Genomic DNA, 25,755 nt, shown 5'->3' with positions numbered 1-25,755 from the left:
GGACAGATGAGGCTTGACTACTGCTGACTCAGTACTCAGTGTCTCAGTCTCAGTTTCTCCTCGGTAGTGAGAGGAGCAGAGCAACAAAATGCCTGCTGGCAGTAACAGAAAAATGGCAAATGAATGGGATGAAGTTGAGGTTTTAGAAAATAATAAACTGAAAGCAGCCTAATAATACTGCAGCCAAATAATAAATGCTACAATAGATAGCGTGAGAACCCACATCCAAAAGTTTCCCAAGAGGATAGCTCATTATATGGAAAAAGTAGGTAAGCAAGGTATTTAGAAATAATAAATAACTACAATACTGTATCTGGTGCAACATTAGTATGATTTTAGGAAAATTTCTGTACTGTCTGCATGTATGACTATGACTGTAGAGAGAGGGAGTGTACGTATGTTCCCACGGTCCTATGTTCCCCAGTTTCACATCCTTACTATCCTAACCTATCCTAACATAACATAACCTAACCAAACCATAGGAACATAAGAATACATTTTATGCAAATTAAGTGAAACAAACAAACAAACAAAAATTATTATTTTTTTGGGGGGGTGGGGGGTGGGGGTAATGCCAACCCTGAAATGTGCGCTGTTGACTGACCAAGTTCATCACTCAGTCCAGGCTATTTTATACATCTGCAGCCCTGACTTGCAACAATGGCAACAACATCAACAACAAGCTAGACAATTATATGCAACTGGAAGTGTCACAGGAACATGAATGTTGTCACAAGAACATGACTGTTAATGCTGTCATCCTTAATTCTCATGGAAACGACACCTCTAATACTGTTTTCTATTCCAGCTAATGTCAGGTGGTTTTATTCTCCTTTAAATGAGTTATCAGTGCCTGAGTGTTAACTGACTAACTTACATTTGACGAGATCTGTGACGGAGCCAGCACCACAGTATTCCATGACGAGCCATAGCTGGTCATCCTTGCCTGGGGGGCTCTTCTTGATGAATGCTCCATAGTACGTGGCAATGTTTCGATGGTGTGAGAACTGGAATATAGTAAAGCTATATTAGGTGTTTTGATGTCATAGTACCATGAGCTGAGGAAAAATTATACCCACAAATGTAAAAGCTGCTTATTCAGAAAATACATCAGTTGGGACAAAACCGTATAATATGTGGACCCACCATAACTCTACTCACAGCTAGTCTGTCTTGGTTAGGTTACACAGAAAGTAAACATACTGTGGTGTATTTTGCATTAGGCTACAAGAGTAGCACGAAGTTGGTTGTAATGTGCCATTCCGGTAAAAGCAAGTCACCCTGTTTAGGATTTTATGATGAAGATCAAGTTCTACAGAGTACCGTATTTCAGCCACAATCCGTTACTAAAGTCCCCTCTTTTATTACACCTCCTTAATATCTACCAAAACTTGAAACACACCCAAATCTTTCCTACTCAAACCTACAGCAACCTTACTTTGACCTAACAAAAGCACCAATGTGACTAAACCTGGCATATCTGAACCCTGGATTGGTTAGAGTAGATTACTGGGTTTGGTTAGTGAACAGTGACTGACTGGCAGTGGGATCCTGGGCAGAACACAAGAAAAACTGTGAAATTTGGAAACAAAATAATTAGAAACTGCCATTAAAATATACAGTAGTAGTAATAATAGTAATAATCATCATCCAAACCTGTGTTCCCCCATAAGGAGTGTAGGAGCCCGGGGCTAGGCAAGTTGGTCCTGACAAATATGATGAGAGTGATTAGCCTCACTCATCTCTGAGTGGTATTATGTGAGCAATAAACCTCAATCACCCCTCGGATATAAACCTACACAGACTCAATCTGACTGGAGTGCCTTAATTACCCACTAAACCACCAGGTGCCATAATTTGGTTATATGGTTACCACCCAGCATAGTAAATGGTCTCCCGGTGTACAGGAAACCATTTGGCTTGTCACTCAGTGCAGAGTCACCCATAGGCAGAAGGAAGAGGAAAGAATGAAGTAAAGAAGAAGAGGAAGGAAGGAAGAGAGGAAAGGGCATACACCTGAGAGCAGCACTGCATCGAGTAAGCGGATGGTAAGCGCCCCTAGCTACCACTAAATAATATTAATAATAATCTATCTATTGTCAGAAGCCTTAATCCTGTAAGGGGAGGCCACAAACAAATCGTCACCATGTCGCTCTGTCCCACGCCAATTCAGTGTCCTGCTCCCAGCACACCCCCCCCTCTCTCATATACCTCTCCACTCCATCACTCCATCTCATTCTTGGCCTCCCCCTCCTTCTCCTCCCCTCCACCTCACTCACATACACTCTCCTTGCCAGTGTCCCGCTCTCCATCCTCTCCATATGGCCAAACCACCTCAGTGTATTTCTCCTAATGCTTTCTATCACATCCACATCCACACCACAATGCTTCTTCACTTCCTCATTTGTCAGTCTGTCTCTCCATAATAATAATAATAATAATACTGTAGTTAATTATGAGGACAGCAAACATAAAAAGACACGTCCTATGGTTAAATAATTCTTCTACTTAAAGAAGGAGTCATTGCTGAGTAAGAAAAGAAATGTCTGGAGATCTTTCTGTCATGATGATGCCTTACAGGGTGTGGCATTAGGTAACTGACGGATAAATTAATTAATGTTAGACAAAGTCTCAGGTACTCTTTACATACAATAATAATATGTAAAATATTGTAGTTCAATTTGGCTTACCTTTTTTAAGACATTAATCTCCAGTTTGATTTCTTCCTCTTCATCCTGTAAAATACAAAACAATATATTACTAGTGTCCTAAAAAAAGACAATTAATCAAACACCATACAATGCTAAAACTAATATTCAGTAAACTGTCATACCTCTGAAAGGATAAAACACTCCAAAAGCTCCTGGTGTGTGATCTACAATATGTCATCTTTTTATGCCATTTTCTAACAACCTAGGCTTAAATATAAGATATGGAAAACAGCTTACAACCAGAGAGCCACATGCCATCACAAAACCCATTCCATAAAGGCACTAAATTGGGCTATGCCACTAACACACGATATCAGTTACAGGTATTGTAAAAATAACATGTACAAAAGTATTAGAGACGAAGGAGCACATGGCTGTAATATGAGGTTTTACTAATGTCTACAGGAGTGGAGCATCTCATTTCCAAAAATCCTTAGACACCTAAAACAACAGCAGCACAGTACACAGGGCTCCATTTCCACCTAACTGGGTAATTTTTGGTCGGTGTAAAATGATTTTGTGGTAGGTGGTGGTGACCATCATCCACTCACTTGATGTAGTGCTGCCTACTTCTTCCTTAGCCTTTATCATTCTTTTTCTGTGCCTGTCCTCCTCTCTTCTTGTTTCTCCCATCTTTCCTGTTACTTCTTATTGCTTTCCTTTCCTTTACAGGTGGCTTTACATTGAGTGACAATCCAAATGGTTTCCTTTAAGCCAAGAAACCATTTACAACGCCGGGTGTTAACTATATAACCAAACCATACGTGCTCCCTGTGTGTCAACAAGTGGGTTGGTGGAGGGTTAGTGCCCCTCCCCGTAAAACAAAAAGCTAAAAGTCAAATGGCCACCCCTTACGGGATTATGGCGTCTGGCAATAGACTGATAGATAGATAGTAAAGTAGGTCAGGCCACATTAAGTCCAACTGGGTGGTTCAGGTCATTATGGCTCATTCAGATCCTTCACACTGACTCAGGCTGTTGGGTGATTTCAGGTTTATTCAGGTCCAACTGGCAACACTCAAGTCCAATTAGGTTTGTTCAGGTCCACTCAAGTCCAGCAGAGTTTGTTTAAGTTAGATCACCCATTAGGTCAATCCCAGCCCAGTTTGGTCCATCTCAAGTCCAATTAGGTTCACCCCAGCCCAATTAGGTCCACCCAAGTCCAGTTAGGTCAATCTCCAGTTCAGCAAGCTCCACCTAAGTCCAATCAGGTCCATCCCAGCCCAGTTAGGTCCATCCCAGCCCAATTAGGTCCACCCAAGTCCAATTAGGTCCATTCAAGTCCAATTGGGTCCATTCAAGTCCAATTGGGTCCATTCAAGTCCAATTAGGTCTAACCAAGTCCAATTAGGTTCACTGAAGTCCAGTTAAGTCCACCCAAGTCCAATTAGGTTCACTGAAGTCCAGTTAAGTCCACCCAAGTCCAATTAGGTCTAACCAAGTCCAATTAGGTCCACTCAAGTCCAAGTAGGTCTAACCAAGTCCAGTTAGGTCCACTCAAGTCCAATTAAGTGTACCCAAGTCCAATTAGGTCCACCCAAGTCCAATTAGGTCATCCCAAGTCCAACTGGGTCCACACAAATCCAATTAGGTCCACGCAAGTCCAATTAGGTCTAACCAAGTCCAATTAGGTCCACCCAAGTCCAACTTGGTCTAACTAAGTCCAACTTGGTCTAACTAAGTCCAATTAGGTCCACCCAAGTCCAATTAGGTCCACCCAAGTCCAATTAGGTCCACCCAAGTCCAATTAGGTCCACCCAAGTCCAATTAGGTCCACCCAAGTCCAATTAGGTCCACCCAAGTCCAATTAGGTCCACCCAAGTCCAATTAGGTCCATCCAAGTCCAATTAGGTCCATCCAAGTCCAATTGGGTCCACCCAAGTCCAATTAGTTCCACCCAAGTCCAATTGGGTCCACCCAAGTCCAAATTGGTCTAACTAAATCCAATTAGGTCCACCCAAGTCCAATTAGGTTTACCTATGTCCAATTAGGTTCACCTAAATCCAGTTAAGTTTACCCCAGCCCAATCAGGTCCATCCTAGCCCAATTTGGACTATCCTAAGCCAATTAGGTTCACCCCAGCCTGATTAGGTCGACACAACCCAGTTAGGTTCACACAAGCCCAATTAGGCCCGCACAAATCCAGTTGGGTCCACTTCAATCCAATTAAGTCCACTGATCCAATGGGCCAATCAAGTCCAATTATGGTCAGTAAGGGCCTTCATAACCAATCAGGGCCACTCAGACCAGTTCACGTCCAGTCACAGCCATTCAGCTTAAGATTCATTTCACAGTTATTATTTTATGTTAGGCAAAGTTCATTACTTCAAACTCCAGCAGACCAATTCAGGCCCACCAGGTGTACCAAGATTCATAAAAATAAACAATGCAATGGCTATCGTGCGTTGAGTAATCTGCCCAGTCAGTTTAGGGGTGATAAAAGAGTAAGGCTCGTGATATGTGAGAAGGGAGTGAAGCGAGAAAATGAGGAGAGACTTAGTGACAGAGTGTGAGAGAAGGATGGATGGTAATGAAAGGTAGTGAGGAGGAAGTGAGAGGGGGTTAATGCGTGAGAAGTACTGGGGAAGTGAGGAAGAATCAAGGAAGTGAGTGAAGAGAGTAAGGAAGTAAGAGGAAAGAGTAAGGAAATAAGAGGAGAGAATAAGGAAATGGCAGGAGGGAATAGGGAAGTGAATGTGGGGAGGGAGGGTGAGGATGTGAAAGAGGGGAGTACGGAAGTATGAGGGAGCGAGGAAGTTAGGAAGCACGAGGGAGTGAGGACGCGAGAGGGAATGTGAGGACGCAAGAGGGAGTGAGGAAGGGAGCTGGTGATAAAGTGCAAATGAATGTCAAAGGGTAAAGGTGTTGATGAGTGTATAAAGGTACGGAAGGGTGAGGGTGGTGTGTGTACTGACCTCCGTGACGTCCATAACCTTGATGGCTGCCAGCTGCCCCGTCTTGGTATGACGCCCCTGCAACAACACAAAACACATTATTAACTACACAGTGGCTACACACATCGCTGTTATTTTTATTATTATTATTAGAACACAATACCACGACATATCATTATCAACAGAACACATCAGCATCACTAAATGAAAATAAACACATCATCATTACTAATACAAAGAAAATAAACACATCATCAATATTTCCACAAAACCAGTTCACATCATCATCACTGTAAAGGCAAATCATCATCATCAGCATCAAAAAGCTAATATACATCATCATTACTATATAAAAACGATGTTAATACCCGTCATCATCATCATCAACAATCGGTCCGGCAAACATTAGAAAGGTAACACTAAAATGGCAAAACCCCAAATGCAATTATCAGTAAAACAGAAGGTGTGTAGCGGGAGTAAATTACACACACACACACACACACACACACACACACACACACACACACACACACACACACACACACACACACACAAAATTGTCACCGCCATTAACATCCAACTATCATATTCTTGTTAGTTAAAAACTTCCATGTATCAAACATCCTGGAAAGGACAGGACTGTTGCTGTTTTCCTTTGTACTCCTTTGTATCTTCCATTATCATTCTCATCCCATGCTTCTTCCCACTACTCTTTTTTGCTGGATTTTAAGGCAAGTTCTCCAAAAGACGAAATGATAAGGCGAGGGAAGATGAAAAATAAGGGGGAGGAGAGAAAAGAGAAGGAAGAAGGTAAAAGGGTGGAAGGGGAACAGGAGGATGAAAGAGAAAGAAAAGGAAACAGGGAAGAGGAGGGCGAAAGGAGGAGGAAGAGGATAAAAGGGTAGAAGAGGTAAGAGGATGATGATAAGAGAGGAAAAGGGAAAAAAAGAGGGAAGTGATGTGGGAAAAGAAAAAGGAAAAAGAGCAGGAGACAAGAGGAATGGAAGGAGGAGAGGAAGAGGGGACACAAATATGATGATAAAGGACGAGGAGACTGAAGGACAGAAAGACAAGGACGGAAGGCAAGAGGCTGGTGATTTTTTTTATTTTTTTTTTATCACTTCTCGACTCTTTTCCGATGATTCTCCTTCCCTCATTCTTTCTCCGTTCTCCCTTTCCTCCTGCCCTTTCCTCTTTTTGTGTCATTCTTCCACTCCTCTTCCCTCTTCTCCCCCCCCCTCTTTATTTCACTTCTTTAACCCATGGTATAATCCCTCTTTCATTTTCTTCTTCCCTTTCCTCCTCTCCCTTCTCTACTCTCTCTCCCTTCCCTCCCCCGCTCCTCTTTCTCGTCCCCTATACCCTCCTCTCTTCATTTCTTCTCACTCTCCTTTAAGCACTCTCTCCTTCTCTCTCCCCTTCCACTTTTCCTCCCTTTCTCTCCATCTTCAGCTCCTTGACCCTACCTTCTCCTCTCACTCTCTCCCCACCTCCTTTCCTCTTTCCCCTCCTCCCTCTCTTCCTTACCCTTCCCCCCCACTTTCATCTCCTCCCTCTCTTCGTCTTCCCTCTCTCCCCTCCCCTTCCCTTCCCCCTGCCACTCCCACTCTGAACTTTAGCCAAGGGTCGTGAAGCGGAGCCTGAGCAGAACACTTATTATTTGATGACCAAGGCACCACGCAATGTGTTGGTATTATTGTTGTTGTTGTTATCATCATTAGTACCATTTTATTATTATTATCATTATTATCATCATTATTATTATTATTATCATTATTATTACTATTATTATCTTCAGTTTTCTATATTTTCCCGGTGTACTTATTTTGATATTTGCCACATTAGCAAGCTATCATTCAACTTCCTTTTTCCTGATTACACCAGCGCCCGCGAAGCGTAGTAGGCCCTCTCTGTAATCTGCCACTAAGCGACGGGTAAGGAGCTGCAGATGAACGAAAATTTCCGCCATGTTAAGATGAATGAACTATAAAATTCTCCACAGCTGAATATAATGGTCTGGAGGTGGTAAAAAAAAAAAAAAAAAAAAAAATCTTGTTAGGAAAATACACAAATCTTCCTAAAGGTGAATCATATGGCGTGGATGTAGGGAAAATAACAACTTTGCCAGAGGTGTTGGTGGTGAGTGGGTTAAGGCAGATATAATTGGGTAAAATCGACTTCTGCGTCCTGACTCGGTAATAACGTTAATGTCAATATTATGGCGCGCGGGGAGTACGTGAGGGGAGGCGTGGTGGGGAGGGAACGAGGGGAGGAGGGAGGATGAGGAAGGACGACGAAGGTGGAGAGGGAGGGGGAAAGGAGGGCAGGAAGGAAAGGGGAAGGGGCAGGGACGGGAGGGGGAGGGAAAGGATAAGGAAGAACGACGAAGGTGGAAAGGGAGGGGGAAAGGAGGGCAGGAAGGAAAGGGGAAGGGAGGGCAGGAAGGAAAGGGGAAGGGCGGGGACAGGAGGGGTAGGGAGAGGAAGAGGTAGGACGACGAAGGTGGGGAGGGAGGGGGAGGGAAGGAAGGAATGGGAAGGGAGGGGAGAGGAGGGAGAAAGGAGAGGGAAGGAGAGGGGGGAAATGGGAAATGGAAGGGAGAGGGGAGGGAAGGTGGATGAAAAGGCGGTGGGAAAAAAGGAAGGAGTGGAGAAGGAAGGGAGTGGAAGAAAACGGAAATGATCAGTTCAACAAAGCGAGGAGGAGGAGGAGGAGGAGGAGAAGTGGGAGGAAGAGTAGAGGTGGGAGGAGGGAAGAAGATACATGAATGGAGTTAGAGACAGAAGCAACAATACTCTAGTCCATTCACCATAACTTGGCGCAGGTTTTCGACATTTCACCGATTTTCCAAGTTCAGTCACATAAAAGGAAAATGATACGTCTCTACATCCTCTCCGCAACACTTCTTCGTGACTAGCACCATACTGTAGTGTTAATATAGTGTTACACCTCAGTGGCATAATAAAACAATGCTACATCACTACATCCTCTCCACTACACTTCTTCGTGACTAGAACCATATTGCAAAGTTAACAGACGCAGGGATGGTAATTTTAAGCAGGTAAATATGGACAGAGAACAGACAGGGAGGAGGAGGATGTGGTGATAATAGGAAAAGAATATAAGGAAAGGATAAATTGTGTACGAAAGAGAGGGGATGCGAGAATAGGGAAGACAGACGGGCTGAAATAATAAGGAAATGAGAAGGGGAAAGGGGAGATAAAGCAGTGTTAAGCGGAGAGAGTGAAGGAATGGAAAAAAAGGGAGGGGAGGGGAGGAGAGGAGAGGCAAGGAGAGGAGAACAGAGGAGAGGAGACGAGGGAAGGGGAGAGAAGAGGACGAGGGGAGAGCAGGGGAGAAGGAAAAGAAGATAAAATTGTAAAAGGAATAGATACAATTGTAATAGGAGGAGGAGGAGGAAGGAGAGACAGAGGAAGAACGAGAGAGGGAGGTTGGAGCGATGTGGAGGAGCGGAGGGTGGGAGGTGGTGGAGGGAGAGGTGAGGGAGGAGGATGTAACCATTATCATCTCTTGGATCTCTCTCCCTCCCTCCTCTCCACCTTTCTCCCTCACTCCCTTCTTACCATCTTCCTCCCTCTCTCCTCTTCAATTTCTCTCTCCTCCCCTCCCCTCCAGTTTTCTCTCTCCCTCCCTCCTCTCCATCTTTCTCTCTCCTCTCCCCTCCTCTTCTCTATCTTACTCCATCTCTCCTTCCCTTCTCCTCCCTTCTCCCTCCGTCCCTCCCTCTTCTCCACTTCTGTCTTTCTCCTTCCCTCTTCTCCACATTTCTCTCTATCATCCTCTCTTTTGCTCTCCTTTCCTTATTATCCTTCTTCTCTTTCCTTTCTTCACTGCTACTCCTCCCTCCATTCCAACTCTCTCTCTCTCTCTCTCTCTCTCTCTCTCTCTTTCTCTCTCTCACACACACACACACACACACACACACACTCCATCCCTTCCCCCACACCAGTACTTCACAACGCTCTGTACAATTTCGTAACATCATTATCAGCAATCACCATCACACACCAAGTTCACTCACCCTAACAGATCAATCACCACTACTACCTCCCGTTACATCTACCATAACTACGACCACGGGAGAACGGTCACACCAACTACCACTACTACTGCCACCACCATCATCATCACAACCATCATCATCGTCATCACTAGTACCTCTGCCACCACTACTACCAACACCACTACCACTATCACTACCACCACAAAAATTATCATCACAACCACTGATCAGCACCACTCACCACCACCAACGACACTATCACAACTACCACCATAACCACTCCCACCATTACCGCTACCACCACCTTCGTTAAAAAAAAATACCACCACGACCAATATAATAACACCACAAGTATCACCACAACCACAAGCACCACCACAACTACCACCATCACAAGATCACACCACCACCACCACAGTCAAGATCACCGTCCGCATCACAACCAGCAAATCTACCACAACTACCACAATCACCACCACCACAACAATTCCATTATTTCGTTGGGGAGAAAATTTGAGTGAGGCTTATTACTGTCCTTCACGGCCTTAACGGCAGGGGAGGGGAGGGGGAGGGAGTGGGTAAGGGAGGCGTGAAGGTAAAAGAAGGGATAAGAGAAGGATGGGGAGAGGAGGGGAGGGGAGGGGAGGAGGAGGGGAAGGGGGAGGAAGAGGGGAAGGGGGAGGAGGAGGGGAAGGGGGAGGAGGAGGGGAAGGGGGAGGAGGAGGGGAAGGGGGAGTTGGAGGGGAGGGGAAGGGGGAGGAGTTGGAGGGGAGGGGAAGGGGGAGGAGTTGGAGGGGAGGGGAAGGGGGAGGAGTTGGAGGGGAGGGGAAGGGGGAGGAGTTGGAGGGGAGGGGAAGGGGGAGGAGTTGGAGGGGAGGGGAAGGGGGAGGAGTTGGAGGGAGGGGAAGGGGGAGGAGTTGGAGGGGAGGGGAAGGGGGAGGAGTTGGAGGGGAGGGGAAGGGGGAGGAGTTGGAGGGGAGGGGAAGGGGGAGGAGTTGGAGGGGAGGGGAAGGGGGAGGAGTTGGAGGGGAGGGGAAGGGAGGAGAGGGAGCGGGGAGGGGGAGGGGAAGGAAGGGGAGGGGAGGGGAGGGAAGTTGGAAGGGAGGGGTTGGGAGTGAGGCGTGAGGGCAATAGAAGGGATGGATGAAGGAATGAGGGAGTGAGGGGAGGGGAGTGAGGGAAAGGGATGGAGAAAAAATAAAGGAAAATGAAGAGATGAGAATGAGGGTGAGGGGAAAGGAGGAAAGGAGGAAAAATAAGAGCGAATAAAATAATGAAAGATGGAGGGAGCGAAACAGGATGCGGATGGGGGAGGGAGGAGAAGGTGAAGGAAATGGAGAGAAAATAGGAAACTGGATGAGGGAAAGAAGACAGGAATGAAAGAGGAGATGGGGAGGGAAGGAGAGTAAGAAAAGTGGTAGGGAGAGAGGGGAGCAAGACAAGGGAAAATTGGGGAAATGGAGGGGGCGGACGGTGAGGGGGTGAGAATGGGGGAAATATGGATAAAATGAGAAAGGAGGAGATAGGATGAAGAAGGGAAAGCGCCAGACTGAATGGGAAATGAAAGAGGGAGGGAAATGCTGAAGGAAAAAGCGGAGGAGACGGGGAAAGGAGGGACGAGAAGAGTAAAGGTGGAGGGAGGATGGGGGAAGGGGGAATGGAGAGGAAGAAAGGGAGGAAAGGGGACGGAGGTGGAGGGGAAGGGAGAAGGAGAATGGAGGGAGGAAAGGAGAAAGGAAGAGGGAGCAAAATGGGAAAGGGAAGGAAGAGGAGGCGGGGAGGGAAAGGAGAAGAGGGTGAGAGAAAGGAGGAAGAGAGATGTGAGGAGAGAGGGAGAGAGGAGAAGAGCAGAGCATTAAGAGGAAATGGATGAACAGAGCAGAGAAAAAGGGTCGACAGGGATGGAAGAAAATAAAGGCTGAGAGAAACTGAAGGAGGAGGAGGAGGAGGAAAGAGAGAATAGGAAGGCAGGAAGAAAGAAGGTGGCGGAAATGATTAAGGAAACAGGACTGAAAGAGAGGACGGTGGAATATTTTGAGAGAGAGAGAGAGAGAGAGAGAGAGAGAGAGAGAGAGCCATGCGGGACAAATGAAAAAGAGAGATTAAAAGCCAGCTACCGTACCCCAATGACGTCACAGTCCACAGATTCGCTCACTCACTTTCATTCCTTTGTGCGTTCTCTCTCTCTCTCTCTCTCTCTCTCTCTCTCTCTCTCTCTCTCTCTCAAACCTCCAACTTTCATCTGTCTTTTCATAACCAACCAATCACCCATGCAATTATTCAGCCATGTCTCCAGCTAACCATCCATTCACCCGATCAACCAACCATCCTCCCAAATACCTAACCAACTAACCATCCAATCGTCCAAACAACCATCCATCCATCCAACCAACCATTACATCAGTCAACCGCCAATCCATTTACTCAATTTAAACTATTCATCATGCATCCCAACCATCGAATAAACAAACAAATAAAACAATAAACCATCCACCCGACCTACCATCCATTAATCCAAACACACAAGTATATTTCTACCCATCCTCCGAAACTGCCATCCATCCAGCCTTCCAAATAACCATCCACGCATCTATCCAACTACTGCAATCTACCCTTCTATTATTCCTCCCCTCCCCTGCCTCCATCCAACCATCCCTTCCATCACTCCTTCCAGTCAGGGGTATACACTGAAAGCACTGCAATTCTCTGTTTCCTCTCTTCCCCTACCCCTTCAATACGATTTATTCTTTTTCGTTAATTTTTTTTTTGCACCCCTCCAATTTGAAAAGCCGCCTCAAAGCTAAATGAAATCATCTGATGGTATAGCAAGAATGATATAATTAACCCTTCCTGTACTATTACATTTTCCTTGTTATTGTATTCACCTTAACATAACCCTGATAAAGACAGGGTGACAGGAATATTGCTAGTCCATTCAATACCATAACGTCTTTTTTAATCCCTGCTATCGATGGAGGATCTTATTTTAGTGAAGGGAGACGCATCGTTGTGAAGGCATGGAAGGAAGACCTATGTGTGTGGATGGTTTATTATTTCCTACAGCAGATACGTCCATGCAACTATGAAAGAAACTAATTGATAGATAGATCGGTTGGTAGATGGATTAACATATAAACAGAGACAGGTATATCAACTGACTGATAAATACAAAAAAGACAGACAATTAGGAAGACATAGGCAGACAATAAATCGATCGGAAGAGATACAGACTGAAATTACTGAGAGAGAGAGAGAGAGAGAGAGAGAGAGAGAGAGAGAGAGAGAGAGAGAGAGAGAGAGAGAGAGAGAGAGAGTTGCTCTACCTACTAAGCTTCCTATCGATTTTCCACCTCTCTCCCTGGCACAATTTGACTAACTCTACCTCCCCGTCTTCCCCCCCCCTCTCTCTCTCTCTGTTTCTCTCACAAAATCAAAGACTAAATGGACACAACCCAGTTTCTTTGACAAAGCGTCGTCTGAAAGGAAAATTAATTGAATGCTTTACAAACATCAAAGGTTTTCAAAATATACACTGCCAATATTTCCTCCTTTGTCTCAGACCTGGCTACCCTGGCACTAAAGGCTTCTCAACACCTCTGCCTTAGCGATTTATTCTGCGCACTTCACCTTTCTCTTGTGGGTTTTTATCAGGTTGTAATGTCGACAAAGTTTGCATAAATAACACACAATAGAACAACGACGTGTAATTTTCAGAATAAATTGCCAAGAAGGAAGCGTTAAGAATGCTCGTATGCTACCCTAATACCTCTATTAAATGTTACCCTTTATCCCAGGGGACGATTTTCCCCTTTATTCTTACCACCACCTGATGAGCACATTTTAGCTCAGGGTAAAGTTGGGGACGAATCTCATGAGGTGCTTTGTCGCTCTGCTCATCTCTGACTTTGGCCTTTGAGCTTGTGGTGAGTTCTTCACCCACAAGAAAAAGGGTGAATAACTCTTGGGACACACGACCACTGCATCATCCAGGTTGCCACAGCTACCTCCCCTAGTTACTCACTTCACTTACCAGTCCATAAGCCGTTGGGTCCAGTAGCGGTAGCTGTCCGTGCCAAGATTTGAACCCAGCTACCAAGGCTCACAACCCAGCCAACGCGACGGTGGAGTAGATATTAAACGAAAAGTACTTCAAACGCCTTCATTAAAAAAGGTCTACCCAGTGTTTAAATAAAATCGTGTGAAGGTAACAAGGACAAACAAACAAACAAACATTATCCCACTGATGGGGTTGAAAGGACACAACTAAGCCACAGACCTAAATATTTTTAACTGGTAATGCAACTCAAATACCATCCAACATTCCCGAATACAGTAGGCGATGCTGCCCCAGTACGTCACATTTTTTATTGGGTCTCCAAACGATGGTGAAGACCTTGTATATTATCCCAGTTTCTTTCTTCCTTCTTCTATCTCTTCCTTTCTTTCATTCTTCCTTCTGTCCACCCAAACACCTTCATGTTCTTCTTCCTTTCCTTCCTTCCTTCTTCTTTCCTTCCTTCCAGAAACTTGTAAATTGGTGCCATTCTTCAATTCGATTCAAACTTGGTACAAATTATCTCTTGGCGAATACGCCCTGATACTTTTTTTTAGGCTCCACAAAGTTTTATGGGGTCAAAGTCCAAAACAAAAACAAACTTTGGGATCATACATTCTTGTACCTTTTACTAATTATCAGTGGTCATTTGTAAAGATGGTGCATCAGTGTTATGTAGGCGTAAGGAGACCATCCAACACTGCCCTGGGTTTGGTAATCATTTATTTCAGTCTTTCTCGTGCTGATATTATATATATATATATATATATATATATATATATATATATATATATATATATATATATAATATCTCACAATACTGGTTTACAAGACTTTAGACTCATTACAAAAATAAAATAAAAAATATTTAAAATATTGTGACTGCCAAACTTTCTATTGATCGTGTTGAAAACAAGTTCAAACAAGGCTAGACTGAGCCAACCCGGTGCTACTTCCTCCCCATCCTGCAGCTTTGTTCAGCATGAGCCTGGAGTGTGTGTTATGGGCTGAGCTGATGTAATTAACTTAAATTATCGAGAACACTGAAGTAAAATGATTGAGTTCATTCTTTTTGGCAAGGAATACTATTATTTTAATCTTATTTTTTTTTATTTTTTTTTTTTATGGAGACAGATTAATATCGGAATATGATTTTTGGCATTTTCAATTACCGGTGTTTGTAAGTTATGAACCTGCAGCAGATCCACAACTGTATGTGGCTATACTGTATTATTTGTGCAAATAATGGACACAAAGTCTTGTTTTAGAGTTTGTTGTTTTAAAGACTGTTGTTGATAATGAAGTACAGTAGTGGGTATCAACAGCTACCTGTAAATCTGAAATTAACTGCTCTACATCTTTAATAAAGAGAGATGCTGGATAAAATGCAATATTTTGCATTAGCGGTACCCAGTTCTGACCATTTAATATCTGATAATAAAATACAATATAATTATAAGAATATCAGTCGTCCCTTTGCTAAAATGTTAACAAAACTTTCCTTTGTCTAATCATTCTTGCAAAATTTCAAACAGTAAATATTATGTAACAATAAATGTAATATTATCCTGTAATTCCCTGAATCGTATTCAATGTTTAAAAATTAAAGACAGATATTAAAAAAAATACATTGGGCTTCTAAAAAAAAAAAACGGTTTAAACCAACCCACCCCGGGGTCATCCTTCACACAACCGGAAATGGCCACTAGCTCAGAAAAACAATCATTCACTTGCTTCACCTTCACTATCATTCACTCTCAGTCACTCCATCACTATCACATTTACTCGCTGGTCCATCTTTACTCTCTCTCTCTCTCTCTCTCTCTCTCTCTCTCTCTCTCTCTCTCTCACACACACACACACACACACACACACACACACACACACACACATCGTCAAAACAAAGTGTGACAATGAGAAATTAAATACTAAGATATAAAAGACAGTGAGACATGAGAAAGATACCGATACACAAATTAAAGATGAGGAATAATGATGTACTAAATAATGAAAAATAAAAAGAAAGGTTAACACTGAGAAAAATGATAAGAAAAAAATACGAAGAATAATCGATGCTGAAAAACAAATTGTGCTGTAAAATAAAACAGAAAAGAGCCGGGAAAAGAAAAAGTACTTGGAAATAAAACATACTGAGAAAAAAGGAAATCAGTAAAGGTCAGAAGGAATAGGGGAAAAGAAGTTGGAAGGAGGGAGGGAGACGAGAGAGGAGGAGGAAAAGAGGAGGGAGAGGAGGAGAGGGAGGAAGGGAATATGAAGGGAGGTAGGGAGGTAACCACCCACACAACAAACCGCTACACGCCACACCTTACCAATACACACACACACACACACACACACACACACACACACACACACACACACACACACACAGAGGGAGAGAGAGAGAGAAGTGGTAAAGAACTAGTCATTAACGAATTATCTGAAAGCAAAAAGGTAAGACCAATGTAAAAGATTAAGACTCTCTCTCTCTCTCTCTCTCTCTCTCCCAGCTTGACCAGAATACTAATCAGTACGTCGATTCTTGTCCCTCCCTTTTTTCCTCTCTCAATTTTCTTCCCTTCCTCCCTCCCTCTCAGCCACCTTCTTTCCTCCCTCACTACCCTATCCAGTACCCCCGTCTCTCTCTCTCTCTCTCTCTCTCTCTCTCTCTGTCGTGTGTGTGTGTGTGTGTGTGTGTGTGTGTGTGTGTGTGTGTGTGTGTGTGTGTGTGTGTGTGTGTGTGTGTGTGTGTGACTTAAGGTTTACCCCTAATGAGTTTCCCACCTCAATACAGTTACTCCAGGGGCTTCCACATTACTTCATAACAAGTAGGTCTACAGTATCTATCTATCTATCTATCTATCTATCTACTCCGCTATACCCACATTCACACGCTCCTCTATACCCTTCAGGCCGATGACGTATTTTCCATTTTCTTCTCGCTATCTCCAATTTTACTTAGCTTGGGGGAAACTTAACAGAACCGTAGAGATTAGATACAACCTTCATTTACCCCTTCACAGCAAGAGGTCTCCCGAAACGTAAATACAATGGTCTGGAGATAACCATAAATAATTATATGGTCGGATTTCTTTTCTTTTTTAGTCACAACTATAAATTACGTGACCTTAATTATTTTTTTCCCTTAATTCATTCCTGCTACTGTCAACCTGTTCACCATGGGAGGGACTTTTGAAATTGGAAGGGTTAGATGTAGTATTCATGAACCCCTTCAGTACGAGGCCTTCCAACATGCTGGATAAAATCGTCTGACAGCAGGATGAATATAAAATGTCTTCGGACTGAATCACTTCTTGGCTTGTATGACACTGGGGGAAAGCATAGGTATACTCTTTTTCCTTCAACTTGGCCTAAAATTGCCATCTCTCCATCTTGAATGTTGAGCTGCTAATCAGGAAGTGCTATGGAAAGGATGTAAAGCCGTAGATTATTATTATTATTATTATTATTATTATTATTATTATTATTATTACTAGTAGTAGTAGTAGCAGTAGCAGCAGTGAACTGAGAAACGTGAAAGAGCAGAAAAAAAGCGAAATTCTGGACAAAATTAAATGAACTATAGCACTCTTTCTGATCTGGCAACAGATAAGATTACCACAGGAAGAAAAAAAAAACTCCCAGGCTATACGGTTGTGAACCTGCCTGGCTATGACGCTTGCACTATAGTATTTGTAGTTCCAGTCATTCACCCTACCAACACTGCCACCACACCGACAACACACACTGAATACACACTGAGTTTATTCTTCAACACACACTGAATACACACTGAGTTTATTCTTCATCAGTATTACGTTACGGTCAGCATCACTCAAAAGGCCCGCCAGGTAAGGATAAACTCAACACCTGTAAAAATATACGGTACGGTATTCCATGTAAATATTATATAATGTTACTTTCTTCCTGGTGTGTGTGTGTGTGTGTGTGTGTGTGTGTGTGTGTGTGTGTGTGTGTGTGTGTGTGTGTGTGTGTGTGTGTGTGTGTGTGTGTGTGTGTGTGTGTTTCCTTGTTTGCTGGTGGGTTTGTCCTGGTTTGGGTGTTCGCCAAGGGAGGAAGGGGTTGGTGCAGAATAATACAGTCTGCTTCTCACCCAGACTATCGCTACACACAGACCACATATCAATCAGCCTATTTTCCTGCAGTAACAAGGCCCTATAACAATATCAACAGAAACAGTTTTGCCTTTCATATTCTTTTAACTAACCCCTGTCATATGAACACCTACCTTCAATTCTATTCTACCAGTCGACTTAATTCGGCCTAGGGAAGGATCTGTAGCACTGAATTAGTTAAAGGAGGCTATATCAAACCCTTCCTAATATCTAACCCATCTAACCCTTGCTAATATATAATCCTTGTACTCCTTCTAACCCCCTCCTAATATCTAGTCCTTGCAACCCTTCTAACCCTTCCTAATATCTAATCCTTGCAACCCTTTTAACTCTTCCTAATATCTAATCCTTGTAACCCTTCTAACCCTTTCTAATACCTAATCCTTCTAACCCTACCTAAGGTGATAAAAATCGTCTGGAGATAACAAGACTTAAAATATCTCTTAATCTGCTTATGAAGTGTTTGGCAGCTATACAACCAAACAGAAACGAATTCAACATGCAAACTTTTGTACAATTTAGGTTAGTATCAGAGATGGTATGGAAGGCTTCGTAATGACTGTTCCATGGCGATTTATTTAGCATATTACACTGAGGCATTCTCTCATATATCAACATCTTTTCAATACCGACATACCATCAGTAACAAACAAAATGCTCCGGGGGCGTACAGTACAAAATCAAATTCTATGGACGAGGTTTAACGACAGCATCAGAACACATCATGATACTGAAGTGTAAAATAGACTAAATCGCTAAGGACGAGGTATAACGAAATCTCCATAGGCTCTTACAAAACGAACCCCAAGCTGAAGTGGGTTTGTAAATGCGGGAGGACGGGGTCCGTGGAGTGTGTGTGACCTTGCCTAAGTCTGTGTGTGTGGGTACGTGTGATAACCCTGAATGCCTGTGTGACCAGTGTCCTCTCCTCCTCTCATCACACCACCACACTCTTCATTCCATCATCTACATACCTCTCCATTCTTCTCTTAGACTCACCATACCACACTATCACCAACATACACTTCACATCGCCTCATCATCAAATTCATCTTACCATGCCTATTGTTTCCTCTCCTCATCACCACATTCACCATCAATATGTATCTCCTCTTCTCACTTTACACCACCATACCGGTACTCATCACCGACATGCTCCCCTCGTCCCTGGCCTCAGCACACACCACCAACATGCTGTCCTCACCTCATCACACCACACATCAACACGCTCTCCTCACCCCACCACCATGCCTCTCCTCACCTCATCACACCACTCTGATCAGCAGCACGTTCTCCTTACCTCCCCACACTCATCATCCATCACCACACTCACCAAAACGCCTCTCCTCAGGGCAAAGGGAGAGGCGACTACAACAAAAGTGAGGTTCAGTCAGGTTGATGGAAGCCAAAAGCAAGTGTTGCCTTGTGGACGTGTGGTGTACTTAAGGCTAATGATTTCACACCCACACCCTCACTGCATCGGTGTTGTGACGTACCCATAAATACTTCCCCCTTCTGAAAGCACAGTTATTTTGGACACTTCCCCTTCCCCTTTCGCTCCAGTACTCCCCTCAGGTTTCAATATCCTCCCTCGTTTCAGTGACTCCCCTTTTCAAAAAACTCCCTCCCATTTCAGTAATTCCCCCCCCCCCTCCCGTTTCAGCAGCCCTTCTCCTATTTCAATAACCCCCTCCCGTTTTAACAACCGATCTCGTTTCAATAGCCTTCTCCCGTTTCTGACACCCCCTCCCATTTCAGTAACACCCTTCCATTTCAGTAACAATGGCTGCTTGTTCAGTCACGGATGAGTATTTATTTTCCCCCCTGTATTACCTGCTCTCAATAAATAACGTTCTAGTAACAATATTTTAAAGAAGTAATGCCTCTTTGTTCTCTACCGACGAAGGTGTGACAGAATTAACGGCCATTCATTCATAAATAATACCGTACGCTACTCCAGTCCTTTATAATAACACAACGCAATTACTGCCATGGTGCCAGAGTGAGTGGTGATGTCACAGGGGATACACAAATACGAGTAAAATTACATATAATTACGTACCTATGCAGGAAGGGATATAAATTCTATTCTGCACTCCGTTCCCTTCACACTTAGGGCATTATTTCAGGCTTATCATATTAAAGTTACCGATGGGCTGAAAGACATACCAATCCTCCCTGCTTAGGATTATCACTCAGAAAAAATGAAGAACAAAAAAATAAATGAATAAAAGCAGAAATGTTCGAATATTCGGTAACTATTGCCTGATTACTTTCATCTGACAGAACTGGACCACTCCCACAACTGTGCACCAAGTCGTGGAGGCGTGAAATCTAATGAGTCTTAGTTATGACAGGAATGCTTCTCCTTGGTTACTAATCAAACTTAGCCTCCAGTCTCACTAAACCTGAACTCAACTAAACTGAGATGGGAGTAAGGACTTATGTCAAATAAAAACAAACTATAATGACTGTACCAGATTTATTACACGTGCCTCACCGTCAGTAATGGCTGGATCACTGAATAAGGCAACTGGCATGGATTACACACAATATCATAACTGTCAATATACAGCCTTGGCCTCCGACACCTTTTCTGGCCACTACAAACTCTACTGTCAATGAGTTCGTTCTTTCACCCAGAGCCAGGGTTAACAGTGTCTAATATTTAACTTTTTCTAATTATAGCTTTCCTCTGCTGGCCAATATTCCCAGAGCGAGAGAGGTTTGGTGAGGCTCTCTGGCCAAAGATGATTCTCTCTGATAGGCTGCCATGACGTCAGGGAGGAAAATGCCAAACATGCGTCAAGTGTGAAGCAGACGGACTGGAAGAGTAATCGAACTTTTGCCCCTGACTGTATTTTTCCAAACTGGTGGCCACATAAGCAAAAACTAACACACACACACACACACACACACACACACACACACACACACACACACACAGAAGCCCCTCTATCCCAATTAAAACCAAAGAAAGAACGGCACAGAAGATAAAAAAAAAAAAAAAAAGTGTAAAAGAAAGGCGTGACTGGCTTCCTTCGTCTAAATATAAGGTTGGGAACAAAGGGATTGGTCACAGATCTCTCATTCTTTACTTAACCCACAACCCACCAACGACCACTACACTCTTGTTTACATACACATCTATCCACTCTTCCTTCTCTGTGTACCTACCTAACCCATGTCTCTCCAACCATCTAAAACTGAACCAAACAATCAAACAATCAGTAATGCAAGGAGGCAATCTATCTATTGGGTATCTATCTATCTATCTACCTATACATACTCACCGCATCTATCTACCTATACATACATCAGCCCATGTACCTACCTACGTATCTCTGTAGTGAGTGATAAATACATTCATCCACCTCACCTGCAATATCATGTTTCCCCAATCACCACGACTCTCAGTAACTTCCAGCAAACCACAACCACCACACCTGCTCCAAGTTCAACCCTCTGCCTGCCATAAACCAACTTAGTATTTTATTCCAGCTGACACCAGACCATTTTATTCAGCACGGAGACACTAAGTCGTGTAAACCTTTTCTCTGGTATAAACTCCCATAATCTACTCACTCTAACTAAGCGTAAAACTGCCATCTTTCCATCTTCAATACTTAGATGAAACGAGAGGCTAAGACTACACTGTGGAGCTTGTCATGAAAAAGTGCTATGGAAAGGATGCTATGTGCTAGTCATGAAGAAGTGCTATGAAAAGGATGCTATAGTGCTAGTCATGAAGAAGTAATGCTATGAAAAGACGATTTTGCTCAGCTTAGAGAAATATTTACATGTCAGGGTGTTCAGTACCACAGTTATCACCAACAGTACCTACCACCTTGACAATCATTATTACCACAATCACCAACAATACAATTATTACCACAACCACCATTATTACGTCACAACTACCACCACAACCTAAAGTACCACAACAACCACCAATACCAAGACTACCACTACAACAACCAATACCAAAATTACCACAACCACCACCAAAACCAAAACTACCACAACAACCACCACTACCAAAACTACCATAACCACCACACCACTACCACAACCTCTATTACCAAAACTACCACCACTACCAAAACTATGACCAATACCAACATACCGGTACCACAATCACCAGCATCTTCCACTCTCCACCACCACACCACCAACCGTATCACAGAAACCAATATTACCACCACGCTCTACCACAATTACTGAAGCTACCAAAACAATCACAACTCTCCACCACCATTATTAAAACTACCACAACTACCACCACTCTCCCCCACCAATATATAAAACTACCTTAAGTACCACAACCCTCCCCACCATCATTAAATCTACCACAACTACCACAACTCTCCACCAATATATAAAACTACCACAACTCTCCACCAATATATAAAACTACCACAACTACCACACTCACTGTCCTGGGTTCAGAACCTCTTGTGTACAAAAGCTAAAATTAAACTCCCGACAGAGAGAGAGAGAGAGAGAGAGAGAGAGAGAGGGGGGGGGAATGACAAAGGGGTAGGCAGGGGAGAAGTGACAGAGGGGAGGGGAGGGGAGGGGGAGAAAACAGAGGGAACGGGAGGGGGAAGGGGGAAAGTGGGAGAAAGGGGGGAGGGGAGAGGGGAAGTGAAAGTGGGAGGGGAGGGGCGAAGTAAGACAGGGTGGGGAAAGGGATGCTAGTGAGAGGAAGAAAGAAAAGAAGGGGAGTAAAGAAAAGGGAGGCAAGAGAGAACGACTTGAAAGAGAGAGAGAGAGAGAGAGAGAGAGAGAGAGAGGGGTGGAGGAGAAGGGGGTACGGGAAAGAGGATGGGCTAGAGGGGACAAGGAGAACGGGGATGGTGAGAGGGAAAGGAGGGAGAAGGGATGGGGAGAGAGGGGAAGGGGAGAGGGAAAGGAGGGAGTGGAGAAGGGGAGAGGGAAAGGAGGGAGTGGAGAAGGGGAGAGGGAAAGGAGGGAGTGGAGAAGGGGAGAGGGAAAGGAGGGAGTGGAGAAGGGGAGAGGGAAAGGAGGGAGTGGAGAAGGGGAGAGGGAAAGGAGGGAGTGGAGAAGGGGAGAGGGAAAGGAGGGAGTGGAGAAGGGGAGAGGGAAAGGAGGGAGTGGAGAAGGGGAGAGGGGAAGGTATAGAGGAAGAGGGAGGAAGGGGCGAGGGGGGAGGGAAGGAGATAACAGGACAGTACTCCACAAGATGGTGCACACATCACTACACTTGAGGTGATGGGGTCAAGGTTGTACACACACACACACACACACACACACACACACACACAAACACACACCATTCCACCTGACCAATATACACCCTTCTCTCCCCTACATCCATACTGCATCACTACACTGGCCTTACACACCCTCACACATAATACAGATGCCAATATAACTCATACTAGGATCATACTCTCAGTGTAATCACAATGACACACTATTCCCACATCTGCTCACACTTAGCCCTCTCAGTCCTTCTTACATGAAACTGGTCTATTCTGGTACTGTCTTGGTGTCTTCCTCAGTATGCATATCCCTCTGTCTACGACCTTCTCTCTCTCTCTCTCTCTGACTAATGGTTTTGAGATAGCCCTTGCCACCCCTACCTTGTAATCTTGTGTCATCGTACTGAAGGGATTTACATGGTCACCCTTACTCCTCAACCCTCCCCCACGTCCCTCTCCACGCTTCACTCTGTCACCCTTCCCTTACACCCCACCTCACACCATCACCCTCCCTCACCAACCCACACTCACTACAGCACACCCTACCCTGTCATCTCACCCTCACTATAAAACACCCTATCCTGTCACCCCATCCCCCCACACCCTGCCACCCCTCCCCCCCACCACACCCCACACCGTCACCCCATCCTGTCATACTAAGTACCCAACACCATGTAGGCTACACACCCTACCTACACCCCGACACACGCAGAGAGCTTAGCTACACCCTGACATTAAGCCTGGCACCCTCCCAGCTCTCTCTCTCTCTCTCTCTCTCTCTCTCTCTCTCTCTCTCTCACACACACACACACACACACACACACACACACACACACGTGACAAGCTCCCCCTTCCCCTTCAACGCTCTCAGCCTGTTTTTCCCTCCTCCCCTCCCTTCCCCCCCCTCTCTCCCTACCCTACCTCACTACTTCCTTCAATGTCAGTCTCAAACATACCTCTCTCTCTCTCTCTCTCTCTCTCTCTCTCTCTCTCTCTCTCTCATGCATTAGAAAAAGCAATGCAGACGGGAAACTTGTAGAAAGTGGGGAGCGACGGAGGGCGAATGGAGGAGAATGAGGGTGGGAGGGAAGGAGGGAGGGAGGGTGGGAGGGAAGGAGGGAGGGAGGGAGATGAGGGGAGAGGACAACAGGGTGAGAAGAGGGAGGGAGGGAGGGAAGGATGAAGGCAACAGGGCGAGAGAAAGAGTGGGAGGAAACAAGGAGAGAAGGTAGAAATGCAAGGGGGGGAGGAGGAGGAGGAGGAGGAGGAGGAGGAGGAGGAGGAGGAGGAGGAGGAGGAGGAGGAGGAGAAATGGAAACGAAAGAAGAGGAAAATGCAACACAATGAAGAAAGCATACCTACCTACCTACCTACCTATTTAAATACATATACATACATACATATCACATATACATACATACAAACAACATACATATATTAATACACACATACATACATACAGTACGGTACATACATACATACACATACAATCATAGTGAACGTTTTTCGGACGTTTGTGGTGGTTGTGACTGATATCTATTCGTGGGAGGCGAGGGGAGGAAGGGGTCTGTGTGTGGGGAGAAAGGGGAGGATGCGAAGATAAAGGGAGAGAGGGGGGAGAGGGGAAAGGAAAGGGGAGAGGGAAGGGAGGGAAAGGAAAGGGGTGAGAAACGGGAGAAAGAAGGGAGGAAAGGATAGAAAGGGAGGAAAGACGAAGAGTAAGAAGGAATGGGAAGAGAACTAGCCCGGGATGAGAGAGAGAGAGAGAGAGAGAGAGAGAGAGAGAGAGAGACGAGTGGAAAGAGAAAAACAGGGCTAGAAAAAGAGTGGGGAGAAAGAGGGTACAGATGAGCAGGGGAGAGAGATAAAGAACATAAAGAGAGTCTAGAGGGTACAGAATGGAGGGGAAAAAAAGGGAAAAAGAGAGGAAAGACCAAAGGAGAACAAGGGAGGGATGAAAAGTATGTGGCAAATTGGACACAGAGGAGAGCAAAATGGAAAAAGAGAAGAGAGGTTGTTGAAAGAGGAGGCAGAGGGGAAAGCTGGAGGAAAGGACGGAAGAGAAGATGAAGGAGGAGAGAGAAGAGGCAAAGAGGGGAGGTAAAGTGAAGGGGAGCAAGAGGGGAGAGAGAAAGGAGAGAAAGGGGGGCGGAAACGGGAGAGAAAAACAGAAAAGGAGAAAACTATGGGGGAGAAAGAGTGGAGAGATGGAGGGAAGGGAGGTACCACGTGTCACATACCAGGGTCTCTGGGAACGACTAGACCAGTCCTCTTCCCTCCCCTCACTACCTACTTCCCTTCCCTTACCCTACTTCACTACCATTCCCTTACCCTCCCCTCTAGTTTCCTTCCCTTCCCTCACCCTCCCCTCTAGTTCCTCTCCCTTCCTTTTCAGTCTTTCCTATGATATTTCCATGTCAGTTTTTCCGTGTTGCATAGTGGTTTTTCTCACTTTTTCCTGCCAATTTTAAATGGAGGGTTTGGATGTGGGGGTAGCCTTCTTGCTTGACTATCCTTATCCTTCAGCATGTACAATTACATCTCGCAGTCATAGTCTACTCTGTAACAAACAGCCTCGAAAGGACAGTAAGGTTTGTTCCCATTCCCCTCCCCTCTAGCTCCCTTCCCTTCCCTTCCCCTCCCCTCTACTTCCCTTCCCTTCCCCTCTACTTCCTTTCTCTTCCTCTTCTCTCCATCCCTCCCTTCCT

The 25,755-nt window shown here is 44.6% G+C and overlaps 1 protein-coding gene across 1 annotated transcript in view; it reads right to left on the bottom strand.

The window, feature by feature from the left end:
- Positions 1–25,755, bottom strand: part of msn (serine/threonine-protein kinase msn) — a 247,468-nt gene that overhangs the window by 131,688 nt on the left and 90,025 nt on the right. Inside the window, exons 3-5 of the mRNA XM_080280525.1 lie at positions 5,627–5,683; positions 2,691–2,735; positions 878–1,007 (exon numbers count right to left, since the gene is read on the bottom strand). Coding sequence (XP_080136651.1) covers positions 878–1,007; positions 2,691–2,735; positions 5,627–5,683 — 232 coding nt within the window. The remainder of the gene's footprint in view (positions 1–877; positions 1,008–2,690; positions 2,736–5,626; positions 5,684–25,755) is intronic.

The sequence above is a fragment of the Coenobita brevimanus genome, chromosome 85 (genome assembly GCF_032717465.1).
Source record: "Coenobita brevimanus isolate Jiangsu-jjx chromosome 85, ASM3271746v2, whole genome shotgun sequence".
In the NCBI taxonomy this organism is placed as follows: domain Eukaryota; kingdom Metazoa; phylum Arthropoda; class Malacostraca; order Decapoda; family Coenobitidae; genus Coenobita; species Coenobita brevimanus.
The sequence above is the reverse complement of the archived record's forward strand: the minus strand, read 5'-3'. Positions and strand labels throughout refer to the sequence as shown.